The following is a 22,306-nucleotide window of genomic DNA, read 5'->3' as shown; positions in this document are numbered from 1 at the left end:
ACAAGGGACTCATCTCAGCAATCTTAGCAGTCCCATTCAGTGTCTCAAGCCACTTTTACCCTACTATTTTCCACATCACACATCTTCTTTCAGCAAGGTTGCCCTAAAGCCCTCTGTACAAGTTGTTAATTAAAAGCTGTACCAGGAGGTGATGGTGAAGAATTGCAAAGCCCAAGGGTAGCTCGGGCTCCAAGTTCAGAGACAGGAAGCCCTGTCCTCTGAAAGGAAATGGCTACCAAGTAAACTGAGAGTACCAGGCAGCAAATTCTGAGTTTCCCAAGTCTGGCTAATCATACCAGCTAGTCTATCTCTCCAGTGGCCGGGGTTATGCTACATGCCCCACGGCACTGAAGGCATTTGGAGTAGGACTACCAGTTAACAAATTCACTCGTTCCTATCCACTCCCACCACATTTGTCCTAATTCTAGTTTTTACTTCTTATGCCTAGTCTACTGCAACAGCCTCTCAGGTGGTATCCCTGACTCTAGGCCTTCAATCCTCCAAATGTATCCTATACTTTGCTACCAGCTAATTTGCCCTAATACCAGCTTCAAAGCAATCCCCAGCTCATCTCCACTTGGATTCTCAGCTGGCAACTCAAAATCAACAAATTCAAAATTCAAAACATCACATCACCTCCCTATCCAAACCAGGACCCACTCACAATTACCCCACCCCTGATGATGGCAGCACCACCACTATAGTTACAAAGTTGCAAAATCTTAGAGTCATCTTTGACCCTCTCCCCTCCTTCGTAGCATTATGCAATCAGCGATGAAAGCCTTTCTTCAAAATGATCTTCTGAGTCTACCCTTTCCCTTCTGTTAGCATTGCCACCATCACCTGAACCCCACCTGGATGCTGCAACAGCCCTCTAAATCCGTTTCTGCTTTCTCCCCCTTCCAATCTATTTTACACACTACCTCCAAACTGATCTTCCCTAAAGATCACTTAAATTCCCTCATTTCTCCATTTTGGGACCTACAAAACTTACCCAGTACCTAAAATATCCAGTCCTAACTACTCTGCCCATTTCAAGGTCCTCTGTAACAATGCCCCTGCCTTCCTATCCAATTATACTTCCCACTACTCCCCAAACCAGATTCTATTTCAGGTCTAGTAAGGTCACTCTCTTTACACCTGATTCAGACATCATGTCCATGCTAACATTCTTACATTGGTTCATACTTTTCCTTAAACAGAATTTGTGGGGAAAGAAGTCCCAGTCCAAAATAATGTCTTTTATCACTAAATTCCTTCAGTGCTTATAAATAAAATATCTATGTCTAATGTACCTAACTGCATCTGACACAGAGAAGATGCGAAACAAATTCCCAGCCTCCCATTTTTTTCTCTTCCTCCTTCTCCCAAGACAGTAGCATCTGCTCAACACTATTTTCTATACTGTTGTTTAATTATTTGGTGAGTTTTGCTTCCCTTAGTAAGTTCTTCAAGAAATCAAGTCTTACATATATTTGTACCTCTTTATTTCCTGCATGGCATCTAGAAAAGGAACATGGTAATTGCTCAGGAAATACCTGTTGACTAACCTAATGAAGGGGTAGGTACCTTCCATATCGGGCACCGGGGGAGGAATGTTAGGAGTGCCATAGCTTCACTTGAAGATCCTCAGTATAGAAAGGTGCTGGGATTTTGAACAGAGATCAGAAGGTGATAAAGTAAGTGTAAAAATGAACCTACCAACTTGTTCCTGAGTTACTGTCACTGTTGGAAGAGATGTGATCTTTTCCTTGTCAGCTGGGGGAGGCCCTGTGTTTTCCAGTTGTCCTAAAAGCTACAAAAAAAGAAAAAGAAAAAGAAGAAGCAGCAGCAGCAGCAGCAGACATCTCACTATCTACCCCTAGGGAGGGAGCTGCTCCAGCTGAGAAAAACAGTGCAGGTATTAGAAATGTTAGTTGCTCTTTCTTCTGCAAGGCTCTGAGAGGCTTGGGTTTCCCCTTTCCTGCTGCCAGAACACTTACAATTGCTTTACAATTTCAGAGTGACATTAGTATAAACCTACAGACAGACTCATCATTGCAAGCCCTACCTCTGGGCATAAAGCAACTTCAGAGGCAGCAAAAGGGGTGCAATGCCATGAATAAAACTACATCTTAATAAAAAGTAATAGTTAACTGGTCCAAAAACTGCATTTTTGGTGAAAAATTTTGGAAAAGGGTGGGAGTATGGAAAATAGCATAAGGTAAGACAAGAAATAGGTAAATTACTGCCTACAAGAAGACTTGGATATAAACGACATGCTTTCTATTCTCAGCAATCCACAGGGAAATGAGAAACCAATTAAATTAAAATAAACATAGACAAATGGAAGCAATTATACATGGCACGGGAATACCGTTTTCTCTGCTTCCTTCCCCTACTTTGCTCCATCTAGCAGAAACTCCTGCTTCAACATGTGAGTATACCCTCCTTTTTTGTGAAGTACTTGTTAATAGGATCCTCACAGGACTGAACAAAAGGCTAAAAATACAAAATACTCTCTGTTAGAGGAGAAGTCTTTTCTTCCTATGGACATAAAGCCATCTTTTAGAAAGCCTGTAGGACCTAGAAGGTACACAGATGCTGAGCTAAACCTGTAAACCATTTATCCCTTTAGTAAAAAGGAAATCTAAAAGCTCAAAATATAAGGGAAAGCATAGTGACTTCCATTTCAGAAAGTAGCAGAAGGAAAGCAGAAAGCCTGTGGAACCATGAGACACACTGAACAGACACCCTCAAAAGGCAGCTCCTCACCTGGGTTACAATGGCATCAAGCCCTGTCTGACCCCAGGCATAGTCCCCAGGGTTGGAGTGCAGCATCCCGCTCCTATACATGAGATGAGATAGACAGCATTAGATGGAATGACCAGGCTCTGCCTTACACCACAGAAAAAATTGGCAGAGGAATCCTGTTCTCTCTCAGAGCTGGAAAGTCATTAGTACTCTAGAATCAAGTGGCAAAGAATTTTCTCAATATTTTCAAGGTCAAACAGATTAGCCAGAGGTAGTCTCTCATACTCTAGGAATTTTTACTTAACTGAATGGAACATAAAATATGAAGCTACCTAAAATACCACATGACGTACCAAAGCAAAAAGAGTGACTCATTGCCTGGTGGTTAAGAAAAGTTTGTCTTCTCTGTGCCCACTTACATTAAACATAGATGAAGCTGCTTTTTAGGGAGAGTTTTCGCTTCGTGACTAGCTAAAATCTACAGCAGACTTCCCTCATTCTAAGAGGCTGCCTGTAGACCTGGACAATGAGGAGCTTTCAAGTAGAGAAGCAGCCATAGCAGTCTCTCCGAATCACAACTTAGAGCAATTACAAAAACGACTTGGCAGCACCTCTTTTTGGAGCAGCTGGGGCACTACCCTGGATGAAGGATGTCCAGACTCTTTGGCTGGAATATGTTTAAAGAAACTAGAGACTGGAAAACAGGATAATGGTGTGGAAGGACTGAGGTCCCTCTGAGCAAAGAGGCCTTCTGGGGCAGAGTCAGAAGTGGCAAATAATTGTCCAGACAAGAGGAGATTCCATTTTTAACCCTCTATCGTATGTAAGTGTCACTCTGATATGAATTATAGCCTTTTGTTTCTTCTGACAAACAATTCTTACTTTTAAAAAAGAAAGTTAAGTATGCTTGCAATTTCAGAAATTCTTAAGGAAGGAAATCTTCCCATATGATCTAGAGGAGAAACCCACAAATCAGATACCAAGCCTGGCAGAGACCATCTCATTTCCCATCTCAACACAACCCTCAGACCAGAATATGAATGAAATCAGACACACCCAGTGCCCATACATCCTGGGGACCAAGACGGCCCTCGTGAGCCTGAACAATAAAAAATAAGTTCTGATTAAGTTTGTGCTCAGCAAATAATAGCAGTGTAATAGCCTGCCAATCACATCTATATACTCACGTATGCAGCTCTTTCTTTTCCTTGCTATGGCACAGAAACTATAGTACCTAAAATGATACTCCAGCAGAGTAAGACAGAAGGCAATTAGTTACTTACCAGGTAAAAGGGTGTGGGGATCCAGGAATTGCCGAATTTGCAAAGAATCCTGCAAAGATCTGTTGTATTATCCTGTTGGAGGAGAAAATATTAGATAAGACAACAGACTAATGAAAGTACTTTACAGACATCCACGTCTGACCAATTACCAGCTCCTTCCCCCAAACCACAATGGCTTTTCACTGACTATTATACAATAAATAGCACCAGAAATCAGCCTGCTTACCTGGTACAGTGCTATTTTGCTATTACAGCTATCCTCCTGAGCTCTGCTCTCTCATGGATTAACAGATTTTGTCAATTATGCTGGAAAGGGATCTGATTGTACGGTGTAGTTTTCAAACTGTGTTCTTTGGATCCCTGGCAGTAATATGAAGAGAGGCTGTAAGGGATGCTATGCCAGTGGGATTCTGGGCCCACCTCTCTGTAACAAGGGTAGTTCCATTCTTATGTGTTTTACACATTTGGTTTCTATATAAAACACTATTTAAAGGGTCCTTTTTCTCTTGAGAATAATTCCATTTTACAAACACATATCAACATGCTGTATTAGCTCTCAAAATGTGTTTCAAATGCCTATAACACAAACACATACAAACACACATGCTTGACACCTGTCATTCTGAACACTGAAGATGACACATCTACTCAGTCCTTTATCCTAATGAGTTGGTCTTTGTTACCCAAAGAGACAATGGGGTAATGTCTCAGCAAAAGAAAAACATTGAAGGAATTTTTCCCCTAGATCTCCTGTTTTCTGAATGATATGCGCTTTCTCTTCTTTTTTCCCCCAGCTTTACTGAGATATAATTGACATGATATATACTTTTAACTCCCTGGTTCCCTTTTTACTTACGAGGCCAATCAATATAACAACGGCAGTAGCCAATATCAGACTCTCCCTATTCCTAAAGTTCAACAGCTAACACCACTATGTGTTTATTTTAAAATATGTCCAGAAATTATTTTATACTACTCCCTCGAGTGTAGGCTGGACTTAGTGACTTACTTCTGCTTCTTTTTTTTTCTTTTTTCGCTGACAAAGATTCACCCTGAACTAACATCCACTGCCAATCCTCCTCTTTTTTTTGGTTGAGGAAGATTAGCCCTGAGCTAACATCTGCGCCAGTCTTCCTCCATTTTGTATGTGGCATGTCTCCACAGTATGGCTAACAAGTGGAGTAGGTCCGTGCCTGGGATCTGAAACTGCAAGCCCAGGCCACTGAAGTGGAGCGCGCAGAACTTTAATAACCACTCAGTCACGGGGCCAGCCCCAGTGACTTAGTTCTTAACAAGAGAAATGGCAAGATAATCTGTAGCTTCCAAGACTAGGTCATAAAAGGCACTGTGGCTTCCTCCTTGCACCCTCTCTTGATCACTTTCTCTGGAAGAGTGCCATGTCAAGAGTCCTGTGGTAAGTCACACGTGATAAGGAACTGAGGCCTCCTGCCAACAGCCAGAACAAACTTGCCAGAATATGAGTAAGCCCCAGTTGATCCTTTAGATGACTGCAGCAATGGCCAATGTCTTGACTGTAAACTCATGAGACCCTGGGCCAGAACCACTGAGCTAAACTGCTCCTGAATTCCTGACCCACTAAACCTATGAAGTAATAAATGTTTGTTGTTTTAAGCCACTAAGCCCTGGAGTAATTTATTATACAACAATAGATAACTAATACAGATTTTGATACCTGCAAGTAGGTGCTGCCATAACAAACCTAAAATGTGGAAGTAGCTTTGGAAGCCAACAGAGGGCAGAGGCTGGGAGGACTTTGAGAAAGCTGTCAGTGAATGTTTGAAGAGCCTTGAAGAAACGTAGAGGCATGATGGCCTTTGAGGAAGTTATGTGTGAGAGCTTAAGTGAAAGTGAGACAAGTCTTATCAGAAACTGGAGGGAAAGGGATCCTTGTTACATAGTGGCAAAAGTTGTTGCCTGCCATAATGTGGAAAGCAGAAGTTGTGGCTGCAGAACCACACCACCCATCTGTCAGTTGCCATGTTGTGGCGGTGGCTCACATAGAAGAACTAGAAGGACTTACAACTAGGATATACAACCATGCACTGGGGCTTTGGCGAGGAAAAGAAAAGAGGAAGATTGGCAACAGATGTTAGCTCAGGGCGAATCTTTCCCTTGGGAAGGAAAAAAAAAATCTTTATACTAAAAAAAAAGATTTCCAGACAGCAGTGCTGAAGATAGCTCTTGGCTTCTTCTTGCTGCTTATGTTAAAATGCAAGAGGAGGGGAATAAGTTAAAGGAAAGACAGTTAAACAAAAAGGAGTTAAGACTAGATAATTCTGAAAATTCCCAGCCTCTCTAAATGATACTAAAATTAAGAAATGGTTTCTAAGCAAAGATCAAATCCAGGGCATTGCCAAAAGAAAATGGTTAAAGATGAAGCCAAGAGTGTGGCTATAAAAATTCTTTGTTAAGACCTCAGAAAGATCTAGTGGTGCCTAGAGAACTATTCAGTCAAACAATTGGGCTTCTAAGAAGCTTAAACTAATTGTATTAGTTTACTAGGGCTGCCATTACAAATTCCCACAAACTAGGTAGCTTAAAACAACAGGAATTTATTTTCTCAGTTTTGGAGGCCAGAAGTCTGAAATTAAGAGGTTGTTACGGTTAGTTCCTTCTGGAGACTCTGAGGGAGAATCTGTTCCATGCCTCTCTCCTAGCTTCTGGTGGTTGCCAGCAATCCTTGCTGTTCCTTAGCTTGTAGACATATTACTCCAGTCTCTGCCTCAGGCTTCATATGCCTTTCTTCCTATGTCTTCTGTGTCCAAATTTCTCTCTTCTTATAAGAAAACTAGCCATTTGATCAGGGCCCACTCTAACCTAATATGATCTCATCTTAACTTGATTACATCTATAAAGACCTTATTTCCAAATAAGGTCACATTCACAGGTACCAGGGGTTAGGACTTGAACATATCTTTTTTTGGGATACAATTCTACCCACTACAACTATTGTCCCTCAGCAATCCCAGCCGAAGCCCCAAGCAGAAAATAGATTATCTAGAAGAAATTTGTGGATGTGGCTTTTGCTAACTGCATGAATCTCAATAAGATTCACAGGAGACTCAAAGTTTTAAAAGGAAACACAGCCAGCTTAAACTGAAAGGTACAGAGATGTTACAAAATGAGAAGGGGCCTTTTGGGCCCTCAAAATTCTACTGCCAAGAAGCAGGCTAAGAAAACTATGCAGCTGCAAATCTGGACTACTTTTCACGGAAAAAAAAGGATGACTCATAGGGTAGAATCAAGAGCCTAGAGGGAAGAAACAAGAGCCACAGACAAGCAGTCCTGGGCAGAAATAGAACTAAGTCCTAATCAAGGAACCTCCAACATTTCTCCAGACAAACATCAGAACTGCTGTGAATCAGTTACTTCTTTGTGCCTCCCATTTTCTCCCTTTTTGAAGAGGAATCTCTATACCTATTTATTATATGCCTTTCCCATCACTGTATGTTAAATGGGTGAGGGGCAGAAAATTTATCTCTAGTTTACAGGTCTTCACAACAAAAGGAATTGTACTTGAGGAACTATACCCAAGGAGCCTCATCCACACTTACACCTAATTAAATGACAACAACCTGGATTTCAAGCTGATGCTGTAAAGGGACAAGTCTATTGGTGGGTCTCGCCAAGGAGGTGAGTATATTGTGCACAAGGGAGGAATGTAAGAAATTTGTGGCCAGAGGGTGAATCGTGGTAGTTTTAAAATATGTTTATAGGGGCCAGCCCAGTGGTGTAGTGGTTAAGTTTGCATACTCTGCTTCAGCCGCCTGGGATTTGCAGGTTCGGATCTCACGTGCGGACCTACACACTGCTCGTCAAGCCATGCTGTGGTAGCGTCCCACATACAAAAGAGAGGAAGACTAGCACAGATGTTAGCTCAGGAACACTCTTCCTCAAGCAAAAAGAGGAAGATTGGCAACAGTTGTTAGCTCAGGGCCAATCTTCCTCACCAAAAAAAAAAGTTTACAAATTCTTTAATACTCCTCCCTTCAAGAGGTGGAGCTTAATGCTCCTCCCCTTGAATGTGGGCTAGATTTAGCGACTCATTTCTTACAGATAAAATAAAATGTATGGCTGCAATAACAGTGTTTAGCTTCCAAGATCAGGATATAAAAGGCATTATGGTTTCTTTCCTTCTTCCTTTCTCTCTCTCAGATCACTTACTCTGGGGAAGCCAAATGCCAAGCCACAGGGACACTCAAGGAGCCCTATGGAGAGGCCCACATGGTAAGGAACTGAGGCCTCCTGCCAACAGCCATGTGAGTGACCCATCTTGGAAGTGGATCCTCCAGCCCCAGTTAAGTGGTCAGATGACTGCAGCCACAGCTGATATTTTGAGTATAACCTCATGAAACCTTTTACCAGAACCACCTAGCTAAGCTGCTCCCAAACTCCTGACCTCAGAAATTGTGAGATAATAAATGCCTGTTGTTATAAACTGATAAAATTCTGGAATAATCTGTTACACAGCAATAAATAACATATATTGTTAAAAACAAACAGGCCCAAAGTGGAGTCACTTATGCTAAGAACCACAAAGACTTACTATCTAACCTAACTGCAGTTTCAGCCTCTCCCAGGAGAGAAATTTTAAACCAATCAGTCTAGAATTTCCTGATCAACACTAGTGAGGTAACCTGCCTGAAAAGACTCCCTGCCTTCCCCTAAGAAAAGGTGAGTTTGCCTGCAATAATCCACTCTTTTTTTTTTTTTTTTGAGGAAGATTAGCCCTGAGCTAACATCTGTTGCCAATCCTCTTCTTTTTTGCTGAGGAAGATTACTCCTGGGCTAAAATCCGTGCCCATCTTCCTCTACTTTATATGGGACGCTGCCACAGCATGGCTTGATAAGTGGTGCATAGGTCCACACCCGGGATCCGAACCTGCAGACCCCAGGCCACAGAAGTAGAGCACGCAAACTTAACTGCTACACCACCGGGCCGGCCCCGAATCCACTCTTTTAACTTCTTCATCCCACCTTCTTTCTGCCTATAAAAACCTTCCATTTGTACGACTCCTCAGAGATCTTTTCTACTTGCTAGATGGGATGCTACCTGAATCATGAATTGCTGAATAAAGCCAATTAGATCTTTAAGTTTACTCAGCTGAATTTTTGTTCTTTAACAATACCCTCCCTTGCCTGCTAGTAACTAGAAGAGTAAATTATCACATGCTTGAACTAACCCATAAGTGAATGATAATAATCAAGCTTGAGAGAGAGCTTAGTTCCTTGAAGCTCTAAAGCTGACTCTATGCAAATGCTTGGAGTTGGAGGGGTCCCTTGGCTGATCCTGCTGATTCCCCTTTCTTAGCTGCTTTTTCTCAGGAAATCAGATGTTGGCTCCATGTCTTTGCAACAGTAACAGAGACACTGCTCAGGGTGGCCCCAGTAAGTATATGAGATGTTGCTAGGAGATTATCTTCAGTTGATACATACAGTATTTACACTGAATTCTTTGTTGTTGTTAAATACATAAAATCTTTTCTCATTAGAGTAATAGGTAGCTAAAATGGGAGGGGCAGGGAGAAAGGAGGGTGGTATATGTACTTTATTTTAGCAACTCATTAGAAGAAAAAAAATCAATCCACAGGGTCTTGAGGGGAAGACACCTGCTAAGACCAGATAAGAGTCTTCACCTAATTTCCAGAGCTGTGCTCTCTCTAGATTTTCCTCCTAGGGGCCTGGCTGTGCCTTCTCAGGTTCCTCTGCTTATTCCTCCTTATCTTGCAAACTTCTTATCAATGAGGGCCCAGGGTTCAATTCTCTGAACTCTTTCTTCTATTTTCTATCTTGACTCTTTTGGCAATTTCATCCAGTTTTATCATTTTAAATACCATATATAGGCCACAACTTCCAAATATTATCTCCAGCCAAGACCTCTGCCTACTCAACATCACCATTTGAATGTGTAATAAGCACCTCAAACTTATTATGTCCAAAATTGAACTCCTGAATCTTCTCCCCCAAACCTGTTCCTCCTAGTGTTCCCCATCTCAGCTGATGGTGGCTCCATTTTTCTAGCTGCTCAGGCCAAAAACCTTAACTCTTGTTAAGTGTCATCCTTAACTCTTCTTTCTATTACACTTCATATCCAATCTCAGCTAATCCTAGCATGCCCATTGTCAAACTACACCTAGAATCCAACCATTTTTCACTACCCTCATCCAAGCCACTGGCATCTCTAGCTTAGATTAATGCAACAGCCTCTCAAATGGTTTCTTTGCTTCTGCCCTTGCCCTTGTGCCCCTTGCAGCCCCTCATTCTGTTCTCAACATAGCAGTCAGAACGATCATTTTAAGACATAAGTTAGACCATGTCATTCCTGTGCCCTAAACTCCCCACTGGATTTCCATTACACTCAGAATAAGAGCCCTTAGAATAATAGACTACCAGGCTGATCTGATACTCACCTCTCCCATCCCACCCTCAGCAACTTCTCTATGACCTAATCTCCTACTATTGCCCTCACTTACTCTGCTCCACGTTGGCCTCTCCTTGTTGGCACATTCCTGGCTCATACCATCACTTCCTTTATGTCTATTCAAATACCTTTTCAATAAGGCCTTTGCTGACTGCACTTTTTGAAACTTCACTTCCCTCACACTCCCTATTTCCCTTTCTTGCCTTTTTTTCCCATAGCATTTACTACTGATTAACATTCTATTGATTTAAGTTATTTTCCTTGTCTGTGTTTCCCCATTAGTACTTAACCTCCACAAGGGCAATCATTTCTGACTGTTTTGTTCACTACTGTATGCCCAACATCTAGAATAGCACCTGGCATAGTAATATACAAATGTTTGTTGAATGAATGAAGAGACCCCGTGGGGCCCAATTAAGATGTATATTGAAAGATATATACAATCTATTAAGATAAAAAAGGAGATTATAAAATAGGTATAGTATGATTCCATTTCAATTATATAGATGTAGGTATCATATAAAAAGGTCTATAAGATTATGTATCAAGGTGTAACTGTTGCTATTTCTGGGTAATGTTGTCCTTTTAATCCATACCGATATATATGTTTTTTAAATAAGAAAAAAATAGTTAACAACCAAAAACAGTCAATTCTCAAAATTTGAGTTGTGATCAGCAGTCAGAAAACTATAGTCCTGGAACCCAGAGTTAACCTCAGGAGAACATATTCTTAAGGTAGGAAATCTTAGAAGTAACGCACCCCACAAAGCAATTCAGAGACAGCTTACTGCTAAGATCAAAGGACCTTCCTTTGTATCATGAGAAGGGAGGCTAAAACACCAGGCTAAAATGTGACAATAAAAAATAAATGTTAAAAAAGTACAACACGCCGGGCCAGCCCGGTGGCGCAAGCGATTAAGTGCGCGCGCTCCACTGCGGTGGCCCGGGGTTCGCCGGTTCGGATCCCGGGCGCACACCAACACACCCTTGGCAAGCCATGCTGTGGCAGTGTCCCACATAAAGTGGAGGAAGGCGGGCATGGATGTTAGCCCAGGGCCAGTCTTCCTCAGCAAAAAGAGGAGGACTGGCATGGATGTTAGCTCAGGGCTGATCTTCCTCACCAAAAAAAAAAAAAAAAAAAGTACAACATGCTAAAATAAAGACAGGTCTTAATGTAATAATTGTAAACTAATGGGTGGTAATCTCTATGAGGTCTGGAAAGTATGAAAGTGTTAGTTGATCTAATACAGACAAATAAAAAGAATTGACAAAGATAAATATTTTACCATCCTAAAAAAATTCTTTAAGGTGAAATATGAATAATTCCTTAGATTTATCATAATCCCCATGAAATTTCTCCTAAAGACTACACACTTTCCTTTGTTGATTCTAAACACACCAAGCAACCATCTGATTGCCTCTGATTTCTTGATATCTGGGAAATTCAAAGATGGCATTATATTAAAAAGCAGAAATGAGTTTTCCAGTCACTGAAATAGAATATACCCCCAGGTGTAAATTAATAAATTAGTCTTCTAATTTATTAGTTCTGGCACAGGTCAGATTCATTTAACGTTAGATAAGATGAGCTAATCTATTCAGGACCTGATTATACCTGGATAAACTAAAGCATTTGAAAGATGCAGATTAGAGGACAGAGCACACACTTTAGGCATAATCAATACAAATTTGAAGAATGAATGAACAATGTGAGACTCACCCTTCTTTATATTAGCAAAAACGTTTCACTCATGCCAATGAAAAAGCCAAAGGAAATATATTTCATTTCAGGGGAACTCCTTAGGCTGGTGTGAGGAACACAGCAATAATCCCACAAAGGCTCATCTCTGACATCTGATTACTTAAATGACAAAGTATTCTCTACAGTGGAATCAGTGGAATGAACAGGGGCCTGAGATATAGCCCATGGAAACCACCAGTTGAAACCCTGACAAGCAGAATAAAAAATTATACTGCTTCTCAAGTCACTAGGACAAATTGTTGTCAAGAAGCAGCCAAGCTAAAATTTAATCAATAAAAAATCTATAAAATATGAAGTTGTAATATGCTTTCAAAACACTGGGTGACATTATAGTGACAACTATTGCAAAGTAGTAATAATCATGTGGAACAATCTGGGTAGACCTGTAAAACAGGCAGAGCAATATGCTCCAAAGATATGTTGTGTTCCATTTACAGTTACATGAAAGAAAAAAGAAACTGAACTGAAAACTTTCAAGTTCTACTTACTGACACACTGGTATGTGTGCCTTGGAAGGAAAGTTTCCAAGAAAGTTAGGGAAATGCTTAACTCTTTTTTTAAAATACTGGGAAGATTATATGATACTGTTAACTTTTTTTAAAGTATTTTTTTAACTTATAATTCCACCAAATACAAGTATCTTTATTTTTGCAATATTCTGGCTCCAACATTTAACTGGCTTTATACCCTGAGGCAATTCACCTAACCTCTCTATGCCTCAGTTTCTACTCTAAAATGGAGATATTCACAGTAACTTCTCCTTACAGTTATAGTGAAAATTAAACAAATTAATACCTGTAAAACACTCATACTGGTGCCTTGCACAAACTCTTAGCTATTATTACTACTAATTCGTATGTTCCATATATCTCTTAGAAACAATCACGATTACCCATTTATTCAACACAAATATATTCAGTATCTATGATAAAACAGACACTATGCTACACGCTGGGAATACAGAGAAGAATAAAACACCACCCTAGACCATTAACCCCAGAAGTAACTGAAAAGGTTGTAACAGATCTGGTCCTCCAAAATATGCCAGGCCCACATGGAATTACAGGTAGCTTTTACCAAACCTTTAAGGAATAGGTAATTCCTATGTTATTTAAACTATTTCCAAGGATAAGAAAACAGCAAGATTTCCCAGCTCATTTTATGAAACTAACATAACCCTGATACCAAAACTTGAAAAAGACAACACAAGAAAATTACCAGCCCTCTTATGAATAGATGCAAAAATCCTAAAGATTAGGAACAAATCAACTCAAATAGTGTATTAAGAGATTAATGCTTCTTGACAAAGTAGTTTTTACTCAAAGCATACAGTATTGGTTCAACATTAGAAAATCTATTAGTTAATAAAATGCATTAATTATTTAAAGGAGAAACAGCTATGAGGTCATTTTGATATGGCTGCAAGGGGGATCTGATAAAATTCTTAATTAAAAGCCCCTTACAAATTCTTTTTAATTCTTAATTAAAAGCCCCTTATAAATTAGGAATAAAATAAACCTTTCTTAATGTGATAGTGCATATGTTAGGAATCAAAAGCAAACATGCTTAACAAAGAAACACTAATTCACTCCCACTGAATCAGGAAGAAGACAAGGATGCCTACTATTAGACAACTTTGTTTTGATAATAGTCCAACAAATAAGAAAAAATAATGAGGCATAAATACAGGAAAAAAATACAATCAACATTTGTTGATGATATGACTGCTAATCTAGAAAACAAAAGAATAAAATGAAAAACTATTAGAGCTAATAAAAGAATTCAATTAAGTAGCAAGGTGATGGATAACAAAAAGCTTTCCAGCAATATCAGTTAAAAAATTAAGTGAAACTATAAAACTTTACTGAACGACATCAAATAAACCAAACAAATTGAGACATGATGTGAAGTTGGCCTAGATGTGAAGTTTCAATATTATAAAAAGTGCCAACTGTCCCCAAATTAATGTATAAATCCAATGCGTTTCCAATCAAAATCCCAAAGGGATGGGAGAGGAAATAGAAATCGACAAATTGCACCTAAAATCCATTTGGGGGGCTGGCCCCATGGCTTAGTGGTTAAGTGTGTACACTCTGCTGCTGGTGGCCTGGTTTTGGATCCCGGGCGCGCGCCAACGCACCGCTTGTCGGGCCATGCTGAGGTGGCGTCCCACATACGGCAACTAGCAGGATGTGCAACTATGACATACAACTATCTACTGGGGCTTTGGGGAGAAAAAGAGAAAAAAAAAAAAAAAAGGAGGAGGATTGGCAATGGATGTTAGCTCAGGACTGGTCTTCCTCAGCAAAAAGAGGAGGATTGGCATGGATGTTAGCTCAGGGCTGATCTTCATCACATACATACATACATACATACATAAATAAATAAATAAAATCCATTTGGAAGGGTAAATGTAAGAGAGGCATCAAGAAATTTTTGGAAAAGAATAATAATTAAGTGGACTTTTACTACTAGGTATCAAATCATACTACAAAATTATACAAAGTAAACCAGTAAAGTACAGACATAAGAACACATAAATAAAGAACAACAGACCACAATAGAGAATCCAGAGACAGATGAGTATGAAAATGTACATATAATAAAAGTGACATTTCAAATCAGACAGATTATTCAATAAATTATGCTGCAAATAACCAGATACTCATATTGGGGAAAAAAGATAGATCCTTAACTTAAAAAATTCACAAGAATAACAACCCTCACCCACCAGAGTATGGGCAGAAAACCCAAAGAGAGCCAGAGACCCTCCATGAGAGTTGATAGATGGACATATCCTTTGGAATGAATGCTCTAATGTTCTTGTAAACTTGGAGCTACCACTGGCTATTTTTCACTTTACATAGGGAGAGCTATCTAATAATGATGCCAACACGGGAAAGCAGATTCAAGAGAGAGACAGACAGATGAAGATTACACATTGATTGACCATCTAGATCCATTTAAGAACTTCTAATTTACGTCAGTGGTTCTCAGTATTGCCCCTACCCAGGGATTTAGAAATCCAAGGAGACAGTTTTGCTAGTTATAGTAAGTGGGGAGATATCATTCATATTTAGTAGTAGGAAAGAACAGTGCTAGCCACCCTGTAATAAATGGGAAGATAGCCAGGCCCAACAAAGAACTGTCCTCCAACATGCATAATCTTTGAATGTCCTGCCTGGACATTCACTTGGAGAAAAACTGTCTATAATTAACTGAGCCTAAATGCAACTCCATTGTACACATAAAGTATTTTCCACTTGCTTTTAATACATATTGAATTTTCCAGGAATGCCTCTATTGTGAAAATCAAGGAAAAACTATACAACACCCCCCGCCCCCAGAACTTTCCCAAGAGCTCTTTTTTTTTTTTTTGTCAGGAAGATTAGCCCTGAGCTAACATCCATTGCCAATCCTCCTCTTTTTGCTGAGGAAGATTGGCCCTGGGCTAACATCCATGCCCATCTTCCTCTACTTTATATGTGGGACACCTGCCACAGCTTGACTTGATAAGCAGTGCGTAGGTCCGTGCCTGGGATCCGAACCCACGAACCCCAGGCCGCCGAAGCAGAGCGCGTGAACTTACCCACTACGCCACCGGGTCAGCCCCCCAAGAGCTCTTTATCATTTTGAAAAATCATAACCCTATAGCAGTGCTGCTTGTGATAACGAGCTGTCAATATAACACTCTTGTATCATCTGCAATTGTAACTATTACCTTTTTTTTTTTTTTAGTTTAATAGACATTTACTCATTTAGTTGAACAACCTCTACACACAATCAAAATAAATGGTTTAAGATTTCTTTTGAGTGGAAAGGAATTTAGGTCTCAAGAGATTTTATGGGCCTCTTTACATTTTCTGGAAATCATTTAACTGACCCTTTTGAGACCCCAGAAGAAAATAGGAGGGCCGGCCCCGTGGCTTAGTGGTTAAGTGAGCGCGCTCCACTGCTGGCGACCCAGGTTCGGATCCCGGGCTCGCACCGACGCGCTGCTTCTCCAGCCATGCTGAGGCCGCGTCCCACATACAGCAACTAGAAGGATGTGCAGCTATGACACACAACTATCTACTGGGGCTTTGGGGGGAAAAATAAATAAATAAAATCTTTAAAAAAAAAAAAAAAGAAAGAAAATAGGAGAAAAATCAGTTCACGAAAACCAGCAATTTGATTAAAATCAAACTACCTATTCTTAAGTCAGCAAACCCAGAATTGGAAAGAACCTGGGGAATTACTCTTTTGTATTTCCTACATGCTCAACTTCACCCTGGGAAACAGAAGCCTAGTCTACTGGAAGACAAGACGCACTAGAATAAATTCAACAGAATGTGGTGCTCTGCTTTTAACAAGGGGACAACTGATGGCCTGGTAAGTTAGTGGAATGATAAGGATTTTGAGGGTAGTTTGACCAGAGATGAGAAAAATCACAGCAGACAACACATAAGGTCAGACTGGAAACCATGACCTTGTATTGACACCAACTACATGACTTTTCTCAGTAGCCTTATGGGAGTGGATAAAGCAGGTTGACCAAGATGACTTGTTAAGACTGACTAGACAGAGCAACGATATATTTTTAAATAAAGCCAACCATATTTTTCCCTCTAAGGTGGCTAGAGGGTTCATAATGGTCACAAATTAGCATTACAGATAAAGTATTTAAAATTTAGATTAAACCTGACTTGAATTTGTTTTTCCTCAGACACTTGAAAGGTATCTATCTGATGGTCACCAGGTTCCCAACCCCAGCATTGATTACTAGCTTACAAACCTTCTCCTTTACCTAATGTTCCATTTCAATCAATTTCAATAACCAGTGTAAATAACACCACTGACTACTTTGCACGAAATTCAGGATTCTACAGATCCCGTGGAGCCATGGGATTGAACTAGGAGCGTTCATCTTTTATGTGAACTTCAACAGTACTGTGGAGAATGGGGCAATTTTGTTTAGGTTAACCAGGATTTGTTTCATTTGTAAGAGAACCCTCTTACAACAGGTTTACTCAATTCTCCTAAAAAAGGTGGCATTCTTTTAAACTTTTCTCCTTTCGGAAACAGCAGTTACATAAATGGAATACTGGATTAAATCCAGAAGTGAGGGCTCTAGTCCACTTTCATTATTTTTCCACATATGATCATGACAAAGGGTTGGGATATCCTCCTCTCATCCTATTTTCCAAGCAAAATACAATTTTAAAAGTTTTTCCTTGCTGAACTCCAAAAAACAGCCACTTGAGAGTAAACCAGCAGAGCATTGCATGACCTCAATAAAGCTGTGGATTTCATCACATGCACCAACAAACCTACAGGACTAGTTTCTGCACTCCTCTTTTAAAGAGTTTAATTTACACCTATTATACCACATAGCATTTTAAACGCTGACATATAACTCCCTAATAAGATAAAGCAAAGACAAAAGTATTTATCTTATTAGAAACAAGATACACCATCACTTAGTCTTCAAACATTACTGCACCTTAACTTTCATAATTGGACTATACATTCATGAAACAATCTGCAGACTAGTTTTAAAAGACAAATTAAAGAACACTTTTAAGCAGACACAATTGTCCTAAATTGTTTATTAGGTAAGAATTTTACAAACATTACTTATATTAGTGGTAACAGTGAAGCTGGAGAGTACTGCACCTTCTCCACACTGCACAGTGAGAACCACCAAAATTGTGGTGGAACTTGGGGCCCTTTCCAAGGCCTCGGCTCTCGTGGCCTGCAGATATCAGCCCTCACATCTTCCTGCGCTTGTAGACTGGTTTGGTGAGCCACTGTGTGTCAGGATTTCTTCTGACAATTTTATGGAATGGATTAATGAGGATAACCTCAAAGAATCTGTACGTGGACTCTTCACCAACCAAGTAAGAATTCAGGACTCAGAACCCCACAGTGGCGTCCAGACGGCTCCTCCAAAACAGACTGAAGGCTTCAAGCAAACTTTAGCTGGTTAACACCACAATGGACAGGCTTGCTGTAGGTTGCACTCATAGGAACTAGGCATTTGCAGCCACCACAGTGCAGATGAATCCAATATATGACATAACTTGCATGGCCTTGTATACCAGTCTGCACGAGTTTATCGGGCCCTGTGGAGCGCAGAGAGCTGGCAGAGCTGGCAGTGCGCCAGCAGCGCACCCTGAGAAGAAAGCGCATCATATTAGACTGCTTCTTCCTCCATAGCTCCTAGATGTATTTGTAAGTGCCCATCTTGGCTTACCTGATGACAGAAAGGCACTATCACATTCTTAATGATTCTACATGCAGAAGCAAGCATCTGATATTTCATTTTGTCTCCCAGAATAGCCATAGCCAAGCATTTACAAATTAAAAGATATATTTTTTTACATATTACTTTCCTTTTATTTCTCCTTTTTTATTAGTTGGAGAATAACATAATATATATGCATTTTTTTAAAATTCTGCTTTATAGGTTATATTATCAATGAATTTCAAATCAGGAAAGTAAGAGGGGCTATTATAAGATATTTGTTATAAAGGGGAGATGTTGGGTCTGATATAGCCAAGAACCATTTGAATTATATGAACCAATACATTCTAATTTTTTCTTACGTTACATTAAATTGGATTTCTACCACTTGTAACCAAAAGAGTTCTAATACAACCAAAAAGCACTAAAGACAGCACCAGAAGAAAATATGTGAATAAATTTTTTATATCTTCGAATAAGGAGAGGCTTTTTAAACCCAATGTGAAATCTAAAAGATTGAAAGCTTTGATATCTTAGAAATTAAAAATATCTATACAACAAAGGTTACCAAGGACAAGACAAAGGACAGATTAGAAAGAAATTTATATTTGCAATATAGATAAAAGATCAGTATCCTAAGTGCGTCACTTGACGAGGATATGTTCTGCGAAATGGGTCGTTAGGTGATTTCTTCACTGTGCGAACATCAGAGTACACTTACACAAACCTAGATGGTATAGCCTACTACACACCTAGGCTATATGGTACTAATCTTATGGGACCACCGTTGTATATGCAGTTCGTCACTGACGGAAACATCATCATGTGGCACATGACTGTACTATATATAGAGAAAACGCCTACAAAACAATTTTTTAATTCCACAATAGGAAAACTGGGCAAAGGATATTAATAAACAATTCATAGAAGAAAAAATATAAATATCCAATAAATATATGAAAATAAGCTTAATCAAGTGAAAAATCAAAGAGAGAAATTAAAACAAAAGTAACTATCATGTTTTTGTCTATCAGATTAGCAAAGATAAAAACTGATAACATCTAGTTTGATAAAGACGTATGGCACACTTTCAAATCCTATTGGTGAGAATATAATAGTTACAGCCTTTCAGAAGGGCAATTTAACAATATCAACTTTTAAATGGTCATACCCTTGACCCAGCACTTTCTCTCTTAGAATTTCATCCTAGAGAAACATTTCCATGGACGTTCACCCTCAGTTGAGATAAAGCAATTGGTGGCAGACCAGCATTAACACCTAGAACAACTTAGAATATCTAGATACTTAGGAAATTCAGATAATCGGTTCAAAGGCAGAGGAGAGCTGCTGAGGCAATGAGAAATAGAGGGGTGAAGACTCTAGAGAGGGAATAACCTTGGAAGAAGAAGCTGGCTTCTGTAACTGCACTTGCTGATGCTGGGCAAGAGCAGAAAGCTGAGAATCCTGTGCAAAGTTTCAATAGAGGGCCACTGTGAGGGAAATAGTGAATCCAGATCTTTTGGCAAAGACTCAGGAGGCCCTAAGCACAAAGCAAATTTCCCATCAGAACATTTACCAAATCTGGGACTATACAGAGCACCAAATAAAAAACTTAAGTGGAAACCTCTGAAAAATAGAGCAGAGTTTTGCAGCCATCTCATGAGACCAAGGTTAGAATTCAAGACTCATTGGAAGAAAGGCCCCACAGAACATATCAGGCTCCAAATTGAAATCTCTGGAAGCCAAGGGTGAATTCTAAATAGACTATCCTTATCAGGGCTGTAATCCAGCCTGGAGTTGACACAGCCCCTGACAGAATCAAGGTGATCATCCACCATTCTATATGCCTAGCAAGAAAAGAATGAACCCTCTCTAGAAAAACATAGCATTGCCTAGAGCCTCTAATATTTTTTATACAAACTATCTATATTCAACCAAAAATTACTAGACACACCAAATACCAAGAGGAAAAGACAGACAATAGAAATAGACCAAGAGGTGATCCAGATACTGGAATTATCCAAAAAATGCTTTAAATTAACTATGACTAATATGTTCAAGTAAAGATGGAAAATTTCACCAAAGAATTTGAAGCCATGTAGTAATCAAATTGAAATCTTAGAAACGAAAAATATTATATCTGAAATTAGTAATTCCTTTGATAGGTTTAACAGTTTAGATACAGCAGAAGACAAGATTAATGATACTGAAGGTGGGTCAATAGAAAATATCCAAACTGAAGTACAAAGGAAAAAAAATGGAAAATATGGAAAGATACACTTTCATAGACATACAAAAATATATAAATAAGAAAGATTATTCAATGTATAGTATAGTTTATAATGATAAAAAAGAAAATCTAAACGATCCCCAATGTCCCTCATTAGGGAATTATCTAAATTAATTATTGTATATTTTTAAAATGGAATTCTATTCATGTGTTTAAACATGACAAATCTGGCAGATCCCTAAGTAATAACATGGAAAGATGAAAGGATACATTGTTACATAAAGAAAATTAGATATTAAAAATATCTAACTAGATATTGAAAATTAGATACTATCCCTACCCTCATGGAACTCTGAGAAAAATTGAAACAGGTACATAAAGGGGATTTTTTATTTTCCATATAAACACAGCAAAAAATTTTTTTGAATACATTTTTACATATCTCTAATGGTTGGCTATTTTCTTCCTAACCTAGAATGAAAATGTTAGGGCAGTGTTTTCCAAGGTAGGTATACTGCCATGAGGTCATTTTACTAACAGGGACATTTTATAAACAAAGTCAATGGTTATACATTTGTTTTCATTCAAAAGTCTGCTACATTTCTTAAGTCATAGAGAGCAAGAAGATGATATCACTGAGGATTTGGAGAGATAGAGAACCCAGAATCTCAAAATCTCCCCACAATACTCAGTGGCCTGAGGAAATTAGCAGTAACTCTTATGCTCATCCTGCACGTCTCCACTGTTGTTTGGGCAATAACTGGAATTCAATTTAATATGGCAGGGGTGACAAAACGTAAAATTAAGAGCAGCCAAAGTTACGTTCAAAAGGAAACGCATGAATTTATTACCATATTTTAAAACTGTGGAAAATGTTTCTTTCATTAAGTCAGTCAGTCAATAAATATTTCAGGATGTACCATATGCTAGGCATTATGTTAGGTTCTAGAGGAATAATGGTCCCTGCCTCCTTGGAACTTACAGTCTAGTGGGGAAGAGAGACATTACATAACCACACAAAAAATAAAACTGCTTCTATGACTAGGGCTAAAACGAAGTACACAGAGCCCTGTGAGGATATACACAAGGACTTGGTAAGAGTGTCAGGAAAGGCTTTCCAGAGGAGGTGATATCCAAAGGATAGGTCTGAGTTAACCTAAGTAAGGGGAGAAGGGTCAAGGCTAGAGGCACAACACTCCAGCCATCCAGATAGATAAAACCAAAATGTGCAAAGCCCTGTGGTTGAAGGGAAAAGAGCAACTGTGGGAAACTAAAAGGCCAGTATGGCTAGAATGGAGAGAGCAAGGGGAGAAGAGGTGTGGAATGAAGTTGGAGAAGTAGGCAGGAGCCTACTTTAGGGACCGAAAGGTACTCTGATTTTAGCAATGTTTATTCTAAATTTAAAATTTTTATTTTGTTTTTAAATTTAATAATGTTGCTTCATTGTTAATGTATTTATTTTTATGGTTACTTTCTACTAATAGCAAATGTTTTTCCATCTACATAAACTATAAGAATTAAAAAACATATTCAGCTGCAAGTAATAGATATTTGACTAAAAATGACAAACTGCAAGGACATCTATTTACCTTAGTTAAAAAACAGTCTGGAGGCAAACAGTCCCACGTTT

At 39.2% G+C, this 22,306-nt stretch overlaps 1 protein-coding gene and 1 pseudogene across 2 annotated transcripts in view; both read right to left on the bottom strand.

The window, feature by feature from the left end:
* RNF115 (ring finger protein 115) overlaps positions 1-22,306 on the bottom strand; it is a 69,042-nt gene that overhangs the window by 2,469 nt on the left and 44,267 nt on the right. For both annotated transcript variants that reach the window (XM_004420571.3, XM_014779940.2), the window contains exons 5-7: positions 4,017-4,088; positions 2,755-2,827; positions 1,702-1,795 (exon numbers count right to left, since the gene is read on the bottom strand). In XM_004420571.3, coding sequence (XP_004420628.1) covers positions 1,702-1,795; positions 2,755-2,827; positions 4,017-4,088 — 239 coding nt within the window. The remainder of the gene's footprint in view (positions 1-1,701; positions 1,796-2,754; positions 2,828-4,016; positions 4,089-22,306) is intronic.
* LOC106800321 (large ribosomal subunit protein eL15 pseudogene) lies at positions 17,677-18,445 on the bottom strand (annotated as a pseudogene).

This window comes from Ceratotherium simum, chromosome 2 (genome assembly GCF_057802395.1).
Source record: "Ceratotherium simum simum isolate JZ-2026a chromosome 2, ASM5780239v1, whole genome shotgun sequence".
Taxonomy (NCBI): domain Eukaryota; kingdom Metazoa; phylum Chordata; class Mammalia; order Perissodactyla; family Rhinocerotidae; genus Ceratotherium; species Ceratotherium simum.
Note: the sequence above shows the minus strand (reverse complement) of the source record. Positions and strands in the feature narration are given on the sequence as shown.